The 12,758-nt window shown below is 41.0% G+C and overlaps 1 protein-coding gene across 7 annotated transcripts in view; it reads right to left on the reverse strand.

Annotated features, from left to right (window-relative positions):
* Positions 1-12,758, reverse strand: part of ryr1b (ryanodine receptor 1b (skeletal)) — a 66,978-nt gene that overhangs the window by 15,269 nt on the left and 38,951 nt on the right. For 4 of the 7 annotated variants that reach the window (XM_037125133.1, XM_037125144.1, XM_037125139.1 and 1 more), the window contains 22 exons: positions 12,545-12,660; positions 12,361-12,428; positions 12,065-12,186; positions 11,736-11,785; positions 10,157-10,217; positions 9,923-10,049; positions 9,712-9,820; positions 9,538-9,619; positions 9,178-9,308; positions 8,741-9,061; positions 8,337-8,577; positions 7,948-8,035; positions 7,750-7,842; positions 4,991-5,161; positions 4,680-4,739; positions 4,441-4,575; positions 4,226-4,338; positions 4,000-4,096; positions 3,770-3,876; positions 3,625-3,676; positions 3,421-3,483; positions 180-279 (listed from right to left, as the gene is read on the reverse strand). In XM_037125133.1, coding sequence (XP_036981028.1) covers positions 180-279; positions 3,421-3,483; positions 3,625-3,676; positions 3,770-3,876; positions 4,000-4,096; positions 4,226-4,338; positions 4,441-4,575; positions 4,680-4,739; positions 4,991-5,161; positions 7,750-7,842; positions 7,948-8,035; positions 8,337-8,577; positions 8,741-9,061; positions 9,178-9,308; positions 9,538-9,619; positions 9,712-9,820; positions 9,923-10,049; positions 10,157-10,217; positions 11,736-11,785; positions 12,065-12,186; positions 12,361-12,428; positions 12,545-12,660 — 2,507 coding nt within the window. Of the gene's footprint in view, positions 1-179; positions 280-3,402; positions 3,484-3,624; positions 3,677-3,769; positions 3,877-3,999; positions 4,097-4,225; positions 4,339-4,440; positions 4,576-4,679; positions 4,740-4,990; positions 5,162-7,307; positions 7,323-7,749; positions 7,843-7,947; positions 8,036-8,336; positions 8,578-8,740; positions 9,062-9,177; positions 9,309-9,537; positions 9,620-9,711; positions 9,821-9,922; positions 10,050-10,156; positions 10,218-11,735; positions 11,786-12,064; positions 12,187-12,360; positions 12,429-12,544; positions 12,661-12,758 lie in introns of all 7 variants that reach the window. The other 3 variants (XM_037125102.1, XM_037125125.1, XM_037125109.1) reach the window with 2 other exon arrangements.

Genomic DNA, 12,758 nt, shown 5'->3' on the forward strand with positions numbered 1-12,758 from the left:
TCTACAAAATTCTCTTTAATATCTCAAACACCACTGATCTGATTTTGACTTAACATTTCAAATAATGGGCTTGGGGGAACAATAATTACAATAATAAACAATAACATAAATCAACATACAAGTGACACAAACGTGTGTGTCAGTGTGGATGTCCACATGTGAGTGGGTTCAGCAGCTACCTTTGCAGGCGCTGATCATCTGCAGCACCATTTCAGCAGCCCCACGGTTGTGCAGACGGGACTGCTGGTACAGAAGCCTCTGTTTCTCCATCTCCTTTTCCTGTGGAGCAGAGCGGGAAGGACACGGCTGTAACCCTGTCAACAAAGGCTGCACTGCCCCCCGCACTCACTCACTCACACACAAACGGACAAACAAACATCCTCCTCCTCTGTCCTAATTATGACCACCAACTGTCTGCACCCAATACCATTCCTGATAAAGCTTAACTTAGCATGAAGACTAGATACAAATAGAATCAGCGAGCTCAGTTAGCATTATATTATGACACCAGGGTTCGTTAAATGTATGGAATTTGTATGAAAAATGTATGAAATAGCTGCAACAACTAAAATCACAATGTCTTAAGGAGATACAGTTAAGCTTGCTCCATCTGGTCTTTGTAATAAATTAGACTGTAGCCAAGATGGCTACCATTTATATTTCTCCAAATGCTGAGCTATGCCTTTCAGGGTGCTAAATTAACCCAGTTTTTTAAAATCACTGTTTTGGTGATGTAAATTGATCAAAATCATGATTTTGGCTCAGGAGCTGGCTGCAGCACTGGCCTCTTTTCATGGAGAACCCAAAATCTTAAAGACTAAAACTCATATGAAGTCTCACAGACATAGAAATACAGCAACACACACACGCTCTCTCTTCCATTTGAGCACGATGTGTATTAGTGATGTAAACAGTTATTCTAGTTCTTGATCATCTTTCAGAGGCAGCAAACGTTCGATCGAAGCAAACTTTTCTTCCAAGAGCAGAAAAACATTCACACATTCTTACGAGTAAGCAACAGTAGTTGACTGAGTAACACAGCATGCACATCCTGCTTCAGACAATACAACTGAGTGTCAGCTATCTAAAGGCCCTACAGTTACACTAGCTCCACCTTTGTGTTTAACTGGTTTAACTACAAGACATTACTGTGAAACTTGGCTGAAATTCGGGCAAAGGCTTTTATTTAAACTGACAGTAAGTCAGTTAGCGATGGATTCTTGTAAAGTTGTGACAAAAGCCTCCTGCAAGATAAAAATTTCAGACTGATTTAAAGCTACATAACAAGTTTCAGATTTAAATATTTAATGTTCTAACATAACAATTGCAGAGATATACAGTGTACTCTAATATACAGTATATAGTTTTATTGCGCTGTTGGTTTATAGTAGCATACACTATCACACTACTGTCATATCATATTATGTGTCTTTAATGCTGCTAGATAATGCAGCACTCTACTTCAATGCTCTTCACTGTCCTACATTAAACTACGGTACGTAACTCTCTTTGCTACAAATGATACAATAGAGCTGCTGACAACCATCCTGTTGACAGAAGAGGTTAGATTTGACCCACCCACTGCAAACCATGCATGAAGCCCCACCCCAAAGCACCCAGAACTGATTCTACCCCTCCCTCCGCCCCCCTCCCTCGTGAGCCTGACTGTGTTTTTAAAAGTTACATAATTTTTTTCCAGTTAGAGGTTCTGCTCATCTTTCGAGCAAATGATGTGTCTTTGCAGTGAGTTAAAGGAGATTCTATGAGATTATGTGTGTGTGTATGTCTGTGTGTGTGTTAGTGTGATTGATGCAATGTGTGTTTGCATGAATCTGTGCTTGTGCTTGGGACAGTGTATGTTCGGCTGACTGTGCAGGCTTTTACTGTAGTCCTTGGTGAGCACAGAGAGGGAGACGTTTTCCAATTCAAAGTAAAGACAAACAAAATCAGTTAACTTGTCAGTTGTTAGATTTTGAATTCAAGTTACCAGGTGAGTCCATAAGAGGTGAACACAGACCAATTAGCGAGTGAGTACAGGACGATGTGAGTCGAGGGAAAAAGGTGGTGCAAGTCTAGGAGAGACTTACCACAGACACACAAGATCAGTACAAGAGAGCTGGTTTTACTGTTAGGAAATCTTCTGCATGGCTTCGCTTGATAACTGTCATCAGTTTCCAAAAAGAGCTGCTCAATTAAGTCTTGGATAGCAACATCACATTTCTGAGCACATATCAGGTCCCAAAAAGCAATAATGCTCATTACATGAGAATAATCTTTATAATCAACATCGAAGAGATACTTTAAAGTACATTAAGAAAGCTGCACTGTAATGATTGTGATGCTATCCTCCAGGAAAAGCCACAAATCTCTATAGCAACAACAATACAGTGTCCAAATCTGACTTTTAAGGTAAAACAAATCATTGAGGTATTCATTAAAGTGACCATATTATGGAGTTGATTTACTAAGTTTTTGTTTATTTAGACACTATAAACCCTATAAACTGTGTAGGTTTTGTGCTGGCTAAGTCATATTTAAGTAGAAAGAAAGAAAGAAAGAAAGAAAGGAAGAAAGAAAGAAAGAAAGAAAGAAAGAAAGAAAGAAAGAAAGAAAGAAAGAAAGAAAGAAAGAAAGAAAGAAAGAAAGAAAGAAAGAAAAATCTTTTTTAAAATCTCTTGCAGTTCAGTAGCACTGAAATGCCATAAAAAAAAAAAATTCTCCTGCAAATGCATTGATATGCTGCTGAATTTAGCAGCTATTCTGTGATAGATCCAATCACACTCAGACTTGTCATGACAGGTGCTGACACAAAAGCCTTGTAATGCGTTTTGCCCAGTGCATGTTGGGAAAACCAGCATGGTGTGTCTGTGGAGCAGGGCTGTGTGCACAACCGAGCGATCATATGTAAGATGTAAAGACGAGAGGATCGCACCCCAGCCCTGTCGCACCATGAGATATAAATGGTTTGGCTGGCAAAACATTTCTAGCAAATGTCTCGTGAGATGTGATCCACTTAGTCAATCAACTCCTGAAAATTCAGAATCACATCAAAGACTCAGTGGTTTGTTTTGACCTGGGTTTCGTTTTGTTGTCTTTAGCTGCACCATCTCTCTGCACTCAAGTCATGCAATTTAACAAATAAAACAAATTGAGTCCGCAGCATTGATACGACTGGTGGGAAGAGTCCAGCAAAGGCATGCACAGGTCAGTCCACCATAGCAAGAAGTAGACAAGTGGTGTGAGTGAAGAAGTGAGAAAAGACAGGAAGAGAAAAAAAGAGAAATGTTGTAGCAAAGGTGGGTTGGGGGGGTGTGCTGAGTGTGATGCCCTGGTGTGATCACTGCGTGGGGAGCTGCTTCTCCGCTGACTCCCCTGTGTCCCCTTCCCCTGGTCCCCCCATACCATCTCTGTCTGTCGCACCTCAAAGGATGGCTCCTCCCCCTCCTGTTCTCCCCCTTCGTCTTCCTCACCAATGTGACAGCTCTGGAGGTAGATGACACATAGAACACAAGAGAACACACACAATTAGCAACCTTAGTCTTAAAAGCACACGTTGTAATGAAAAAAGGTTTTATGAAATGCTGATACTAATCACAAAAGCAAATTCAAGTGCTGCTCACTGACCTTTGCCATAATATCCGCATAAGACATATAGAGATGGTCAACGTCAAGTTTACTGAAAAGAGAAACCACATAACAGGAATCAGTGCGTCTTAGTCAGAGACAGGTGACAAAGGTGCCATGAAAAAGAAAAGCCAGATGCTCTTACGTCTTTTCTGTGAGAGCTGTACGGCTGAAATGAAGAATCAGCTGATGAAGGGGGTCAGGCTTCGTCTCAGTCTCCTCTTCCTCTTCCTCCTCTTCCTCCATGGCTTTCTATTTTAATTATAACTTGATGAGATAACATGAATCTTGACAAATAAAACCTTCCTATATACTCTGGACAATATGCCATTCGTGCTAAATGTATGACTCAGAATCAAAGGTAGGATGACTTACTGATAAGTCATCAATCATCTTGTCCTCAAATGAGTAACCCTCTGTCTCTAACCAGTTGCGCTTGTAGGCGTCCAGGAACATGTTGGTTGCCCTGTGCCTGTGTGAGGACCGATATTTAAGACTTAATACATAATTTGAACGCAAGTCAGAGGGGTTGAGATGGCATGTGTAAAGCCTTCTGATCTTAACAGGTTGTTTTGTGATTGAGTGTGAAGGGATTCCTTACGTGGGGATGTTGTACAGAGGCGTCATCCTGAAACAGGCCACCACTGCCCTGCGACGCTGTTTGGACAGCAGCTTGTGCCACACCATTTTCTTTGATTTGAAGGGATGCTCCGTCTATAGCAAGAAAAAAATGTCCACTGAACATATTGTTCATGAAAAGATGGGGTGAGGGAGAGATTTTTATTTGCTGGTAGAGCACTTGTGTCTTCTACTCACCACCTCAATGTGGTAAAGGACAGCAGACACCTCTTGCACCCTTTTTACCACCTTCTCAGGGTCCTCTGCATCTTCAGCCTTTCCTGCCATCTCCTTATAAAGAGCCATCTGCCAGCGCATAGCTGGGTCCTCCACCTGGTGTTAAACATGTATAATGAATGTAACAATAAGTGTTTTTAGTGTTTTATACATATTTGTTCTCTTCTTCAACACGTAAAACAATGTAAGCGTTTACCTACCTTCCCCTGCAGATGCAGATTGTTGTGCAAGAACTCCCGCACCTCCTCATCTGTGTCTTTCTACAAGGGAAGAGACCAAAGATTCACGGGACAATGAACTTTTATCTTTCGCTCAAGACAGTCAAAAACATAACAGGGTTTAGCAAAGAACAGTAGACTGAGTTTTAAAAGGAAAAAGTGACTGAATTCCGTGAATATAAACAAATGTGACTTTGTAGGACACTTTTATAAATTTAACATATCAGTGTGCCAGTTTTTCTGTGGTAGGACAAAATACAGTCAGCAAGTTGGCTTTAAACGCATTACAGTACCAGTGAGTATCTGATCTTGGCAAGATTGATGAGCTCCTGGTCTGCGGGGGAGCACATATTGAGGCCGATGGGAAGCAGCTTCTTTAACGCTGCAACAATAAGGGAGGTCTGCACAGAGTAGCGATCCCCCCGCCGCTTCTTCTTGGTACGCTCCTGCTCTGAGCCTCCAGACTAAAGAAAGAAAGACAAGTTCAGACTGATGCCTCACTGAGACATTTACATACACCTGCGCCTCAAACATGAAGCGTTTCCTTTTTCATAAAATATGTTTGTGACACCAGAGGCTTTTGAGTGATGACGTGAGATTGAAATACATCACAGGAGAATGAACCAGCTGCCAAGTAACATTTTGCAAAAAAAAAAAAAAAGAAAGATCACATCATGCTGACAAAGTGACTCAGCGACTCAATGAAAGTGATTTTTCATTAGCTGAAAAAAAACAAAAAAAAAACAGACCAACAACTACATTTTCTATTAAAACTTCTAGTGGTGTTTCAGGTGCTTCATTGCTGCACCAGCTACAGTCTTTACACACAATGCAGCCTCACTGTTAGTAGTGCAGAGGCCACAGCACAAGTCTACGGGGTCAGCTCCATCGCCCTGGAGCTCTTCTCATACACTCCTGTCCCGAAGCTTCCAATGCTCATTACCGACTGTTGTCTGGCCTCACAGCACCCTCTCTGCCCTCGGTGTGCATGGCGTGTGTGTGTGTGTGTGTAGATACATCTGCTCTTTGGGCAGAGAGAGGCGTTGTGGTGATCAGGTAACAGAAGCTCACTACAGTAATGACCATCTGATAGTCAAGGAGAGGAGGTTTTTCTTATTTATCTTACAGCAACCATGAAAAACATCAAACAGTTATTAGATATTCAATGATTTAACACTTTAATGGTGTCAATGAATTAGACATGAAGGAACGAGTCCAGTTAGTAAATATGATGACAGCTATCTGGTGACGTCAAGCTAGCTTCAGTTTCCGCCAACACCCAGCTAGCAACATATGCTACATGTATATGGACTAAGTGGATCTAATGGTGACAATGATGGAGGGTTCATAGCTTTTTTGGTTTAAACAAGTAGTGAACACAAAGTCAATGCTAATATTGGAAAAGAGAAGAGTCCACCAGCGCAGGAATCTTTACCACAAAAGCTGAAAAAAATCCAAGCGTCAACAACAACATTTTAAGGTCACAGATGGCACAGTAGCATCGGCTCCGCAGTTGTATCCAACAGGGACGATCTAGAGGCAAACTGTTTATTAATCAAAGAGAATCGGGTGATGGTGCTCGGCTGCAGGAGCGTTCACTCCAAATTAAATACGCAACTGCTCAACCAAGCACCATGAAACCTCTCAGGCCACTACGATCTACAGCAAAGAGCTTTCATCAAGCGACTCCAGACCCCGACTCACACACACATACAAACACACATGAAAATACAGACGCACATCGCTAACGCACGCACACACTCACTCTCAATATTACCTTAAGATAATCACACATACGTCCCACTCATGGAAAATACTCTTAATAAGCATTTTCGCCAAAATCTACATCGTACAGAATCATTTCACCCACAGATATCCATTTTAATTATATATTGCTATTATTATATTGTCTATTTATTTAAATAAGACTCTAGTTGAGGGAGCTGTATGAGTAGTGTAGTGTTTGATTTCAATCTTTTCATGCATGCAAGGGCTGCAAAAGGTAGCAAAATAATAAATTATTTGATCGAATATCATGATAACTATATGATTCACAATTAGTGGGAAAGAATTTTTTTTATCACGATTCTCAAAAAAAAAAAAAAATCAAAATAATGCTGATGTGACATTTGTGGAGGACTTTACCAAACATACGTTTTCTTCAATCAGAAGAACAAGATTGGGAGGCCAGAGCATCTCTGCAGCCCTACAGTTCTTTCATATACTGCTGTTCATCACACATTTGACCTTGCAGCTTTTGCAATTTGCATAATGCACATGGCCCAATTGTGACTTCAGTAATATTTCTGTTTATTCTGCAGTCCTAGCTTGTACTCATTTCTGTTTTTGTGCTGCTGTCACGCCCAAATTTCCACTTTTGGGGAATCATTAAAAGATTGTAGTGCATCATAATATATTTCAATTGTGTCTTGTCCTTTTTCCAGTTAGTAACTATGTATTTATAGTGCTGTATGTGTGTATGTATGTGTGTGAATGTTGGGGTCTGTGTGTAAGAAGTGTGCTAATCCATGGGAGAGCTTGATGAAATGCCTCCTCAGATTCAGGGTGCCATGCGATCAGCACAGCGCTCGTGCACAAACACAGTCTAACCTCTCCATCTCCGGCCTAGTGGCCCAGCGTCCAACCCCGACACAGGATATAAGGAGAAAACACAGTTAGCAACACTCCTACTACTGCCTAAACACTATCACATTGTCCTGGTGAAGGAATGTTATTAGTTATGTAATCACCTATTACTCTGACATTTCTAGAATATCACTATTTTTTACAGAATAATCATTTACCTGACTTTCTTATCCAAAGCAACTTAAAGGAAAGAAAGGAAACAGCAGCCGAGAATAAATCAAGAGGGGTTTCCTTGAATCTTTCCCTGCTTGGAATGGGTGGTGTTAGTGAAATATTAATTATTATTAGAGTTTAGTTCCTTAATGAGTTACAGCTCAAGATATGGAGTAAGCGAATAAGACATCTAATTACTGTTAAGTAACGGGTTATGTTTTACTCGACCATCTGTCTACTTGTCCACTCTCACCTTGCTCATCTTGCTCTTACTGTCAGCAGTCAGGAAGGACATGTTGTTGATCTCATTCATCACTACGAAGTTCTGCTCCTCCCTCTTGAAGTTCTGTAATGACAAACCAAAGGTTAGATGACAAATGACAGGCAACCATCACAAAATAGAATAAATGTCAAAGTTAGAAAAAAACATGTCAGAAAACAGAGGACTCACATGGGACTTGGACCAGTAAATGAAGACCTCGCCCACCATCCTAAAAAGCTCCTCTGCATCTGGGTCTGGACAGGTGAGCCACCTCGCCCTACAGAGAAAGACAAGTGCATGAATCAAAGTCTGAGTCACAGTCAGGAACTGGAAAGGTATACTCTTGTTGTCAGTTATAACATGATCACATACATGGTTGTGTGAGCCTAAAACATGTTATACTGGTGACATCTGACCATTGATTATAGATTGAATGTTGTCATAGTATCTATATTATTAGCTATAAAGTTAATGCCATGAAGTCTGACGGTTTTCCAACTAAAGCTACAATAAAATTGGTCTGGTGCTCATACAGATGATGCAGTAGTAATGTTCATCACATTAGTAAGTTCAGTTACCTGTTATTGTCCACGTAGCGGATGAGCAAGGGGTAGAGAGCATACAGGTCGCGACACAGCACAGCAAACTCATCTCGAATGGTCCCGTTTTCACTGTCCACCTCCGTCTTGCCCTCCATGCGCAGCTGATCCTCCTCCGCCACCACCTTTCCAGAGCGCTTCTTCAGCTTCTCCATGGTGGGGATGAAGTGAGATTTGAGCATCTCTGGTTTAGCTCTGCTTACGATGGGCTGGGAGAACACTGGACAAGGGAGATACAGGAATCAACTGTAGCAGCAATGAGAGTGAGTAAGAATTGTACCAAATATGAAAATACTGCTTATAATATACTGTTTAAATAATTAAGAATTCATTTAGAAGCTGTGAAAATCTCCCGGCTCATTGTGAAACTTCTGCTCACTGACCTGCCAATCTCTTCATCCAGGAAGCCTCATCAATACCCAGGTTGTTCACCACAATCTTCATGATGCTACCCAGCAGCTGGTTAAGATGCTCGGATGTGACAGAGGTGCAGATCTGACCTTCCATATCAGGGAAATTCTCCGGGCCTCTCTCCCACCAGCGAGGGAGGTAGTTACACAACATGGGCAGGGTGATCTCAATCACATGGGGCATTTCTGTGTAGCGAGCTCCAGACTCAGCCAGGTCATGGATCTCCTTCATCAGGATCTCCAGCTCCGGGATGTCGGGACACAGCTCCTCCACTTGGTTTGGAAGACCCAGAACTGGGGACAGAGGAAGGAAGGCAAGGAAACAAATGAATCATAACCGCATTCTAATAATTAGAACAACAATGTAATGTTGTGCTAGGGAGATAAACAAGGCAGAATGCTAAACCCACTGGATCTCTCTCTGGGAGTCTTGGTGGTGTAAACAGAAAACGTGTTGAACTCATTCAGCCCTGGCTCAAGGAAAGCCACTGGCATAGCAGCTGCTAAGTGGGCCAAGCACTCGCCAAGAGCTGGTCGCTGTCTGCAGAGGAGAAAAGTGCCACAAAATCCTCATGAAACATTCCATCAAAACAAGTAAAATCGTTGTACAAATCAATCTTTTGGAGCACATAATACATTTTTCTTGTTAGAGGATGTGTATGCACCCTCTAATGATTGATTTGATAATCAAATTCATATAAATGCAAATTGGATGAGGAAACTCGCCATATGTTTTTAGATTTTCATAGACATAAGCAGACTCTACTTACTTCTCTGCATGTGGAGTCTTCACAGTGCCCAAAGAGTAGATACTGCACATTAAACGATAGCAGGATATTTGCAAGTCATCCACTGAAGATAAAGAGAAGAGATGCATTGCAATTTTAGCCATTTAGGGAGAAACGATGACCCATTCATTCAGTGGGGAGAAGCACTTCACTCACATATGACGTCATCTCCAAACTGGTGCTGGGCAATGTGATCAAACAGTGTAGTGAGGACCGGTAGCAGACAAACGGTGGTGTAGTTGATGTTTTGGGATACACCTTTCACCTACAGGAACATAATACATACACAAACACAGATATCAGTTTATAAGAAGAGTGTAAAGCAATGTAAGAAAACAAAAAAACACAGTATGGTGCTGTGCCTGACCTGGTTTCGACTGGACACTTTGCCTAGTTTTAGATTTTCAACCATTTTCTCAATGTCATCTGCAGCACTCTCAAAGAACTGACGCAGGATCGCCTTCACGATCTCAGGGCCTGATTTCATAACCGTCCTTAAAAAGAAGGACACAAACAATGTGTAAAAAAAATAAAAAGCTACATATAATCTAATAATTGTGGTTTGCTTCTATTTTCATCCTGCCAGTAGACAGCGAGTTACCTGGCATCCAGTGATCGTGAGAGGATGTGCAGACAGTTTACCACTGCTCCTGCATCTGTTCCTGAAAACAGCACAATAAAGATGTGTTGTCAAAGCTTTCCTAATATAAAATCAATTTTTATTACTTTCAACACACACTTTGAATTTAATATAGAGAACAGATATAATCTGAAAGGCTCCACATCAAAAACAGAAAACAAGGCATACAGTTGTGGTACAGCGTGTTAAAAAACATTGACAAAACTCAAAATTACATTCACGGCACAGAGGATGTTTATTACATATTTAAGACAATGAACCCATATATTCCTTTTTGTGATACATGCTCTGATTTCTGCCTCAGACAACATTTACCCTTTACTTGTCAGGTGCTAATTTCATTCCCTACGTGGGCACATTTTAAAGCGGTGAATCAGTTACAGTCGTGCACTTCGACATCATGTACCATGTTGTAGTGGTGCGCCAAGCTAAAGGGCTCAGTGTGAAATGCTTGTCAGTGTCTAGTGAACCTTGGTTACATGAGAGTGACTGACTATTAAATACATACGGTGGTAAAGGAGAATGAGGATAAAGCTTACAGGATACTGCCTCATATAGGTCGAGCTGAGAACATATCACCAAGCTGCAGCACAATATAAATAGCTGATGCCACTACAGACACTCATGCTCAAATCACTCCTGGTTATGAGTGACAATCTGAGTTTAGCCCTTAAAAGCAAAAAAGACAACTTTTAAAACACCTGGGGCCAGATGAATAAACAACATACACACAAAAACCATGCATATGCCTCTCTGACATAAACAAAGATTAAATATACGATAATGTAACATAAAAGTAAATCACTGTTTTAATTAACTGCTCATTTCATTGATTGAGATTATATGTTTGCAGTCTTTAAATCTTCTGTCAAATGTCAAATCAAAGTTCCATTTCTTTGGACCTTTGAAGGGTCTGATGAGAGGCTGAGGGGCACAAGTGTGATAATAACGGGGTTAAAGGGCATTTCATATTTTTCATTATGTAAATTTCACATTTTAATGTTCTCTTAATATCTTATTTTTAATGTGAAACTATGCCACTGTCAAGCACTTTGAAGCCTTGTGTCTGAATGATGCTAAAAGAATAAACTTGCCTTGTCTTGCATCCATTTACAGCTAAATTAAGGAGTGGAAGTGAGGATTGTGCAAATGCGTCCTGCTACACAATGACTGAGATTAACAAAACAGAACCAGGCGTACATGCAACTTTCTAAATTTAAAGAAAATAATGCAGTTGTATATTTCTGTCTTTTAGTTTTAGTATCTACACAGAGTTGTATGCATCTAACCCCACGTTACAGAAAACATCAAAGCCAAGCAGTAGGTGAGCTAAAGAGAGAGAAGCGTTAGATGAAGAGATCCAGTACAGAGGGAATGAGAGCGTGGGACCACAGACTATATGTGAATCTGTGATACAATGTTGAATAGTATATATTGTACAAATGGGAAGGTAGAAGAATAAAGACAAATTAGACAGGAAAACAGATAGAAAGGGACAGGGATGGTGACGGGGCATAACACCACCATGCAGATTCCTTACCAAAAAGAGATACTCTGTGCCTCACCAAAGCAGCCAACTTACAGAAGATACTGAGGTGGGAGGAGAAAAGAGGAAGAGGAAGGAGAAGGATGTAGGACGGTAAGGGGAAACAGGGCAGGAAAGATATTTTGTAGTGACGCAGAAAGCAAAAGGGAGGTCAAGGAAATAAGGGACATCACTCAGTAGGAGAGAGATGAAGGGAGATGGAAGAGGTAGAGGACAGACACTGTCAGATGTGGGTACGACTAAAGGAAAGGTAAATGGTAAGAGTTCAAGTCACATATTTCAGAAAACAAACCAGTCTTTTAAATAACCTTTACTGCACATACCTTGCAATCATTTCCTTCTCCTTATTGGATGAATGCCCTCCACTACCCAAGACTTTAGCAGGAGTAGAGAGGAAGTAAAGGCAGTGGTTCTTGAAGTACTGATTAACCAGTGGCAAGAGGATCTAAAAAAAAACAACCCAGGATGAAATAGAAACACACTATCAACCCATTAAACGGGGACCATCTCTCAGTGTTCATTAAGTGCAGCAGGGTGGCATTGATCTGTTACTATTCATGACTTCCTTGGAGAGGCAGACAAGCAAAAGAAGAACACAATAATGCATCAAACAGCTCACCTTGGCAAAGAATTTGATCTCTTGTTCATGTGGCGACTTTTCCACTCTACCACTGCTAACCACAGCCTCTGTTAAAACAGAGATAAAAGTACGTAGGCTCTCAGTCAAACGTGCAAGCTGAAGTAAACAATACACATTGAAGTGCTGCTCCCATGAGAAGCTTTTGTCTCTAAAACCACAGTACCAAGATGAGCGATGAACTCCTGTGCGATGTCCATCCATTTAAGAAGCTTCTGGAGAAATCCGTAGGCGAAACGCTTCTCGATAGAGGAAATGTCCTGCTCCATATCCTTCAAACCCCTGAGAAAGAAGGGCAGGAGGGAAGACAGGGCAAAAAATAAAGGAAGGGAGAAACATTTAGAGAACTATCAGTAATTTCATCATTTTACTAACTCAGT

The sequence above is a fragment of the Acanthopagrus latus genome, chromosome 2 (genome assembly GCF_904848185.1).
Source record: "Acanthopagrus latus isolate v.2019 chromosome 2, fAcaLat1.1, whole genome shotgun sequence".
In the NCBI taxonomy this organism is placed as follows: domain Eukaryota; kingdom Metazoa; phylum Chordata; class Actinopteri; order Spariformes; family Sparidae; genus Acanthopagrus; species Acanthopagrus latus.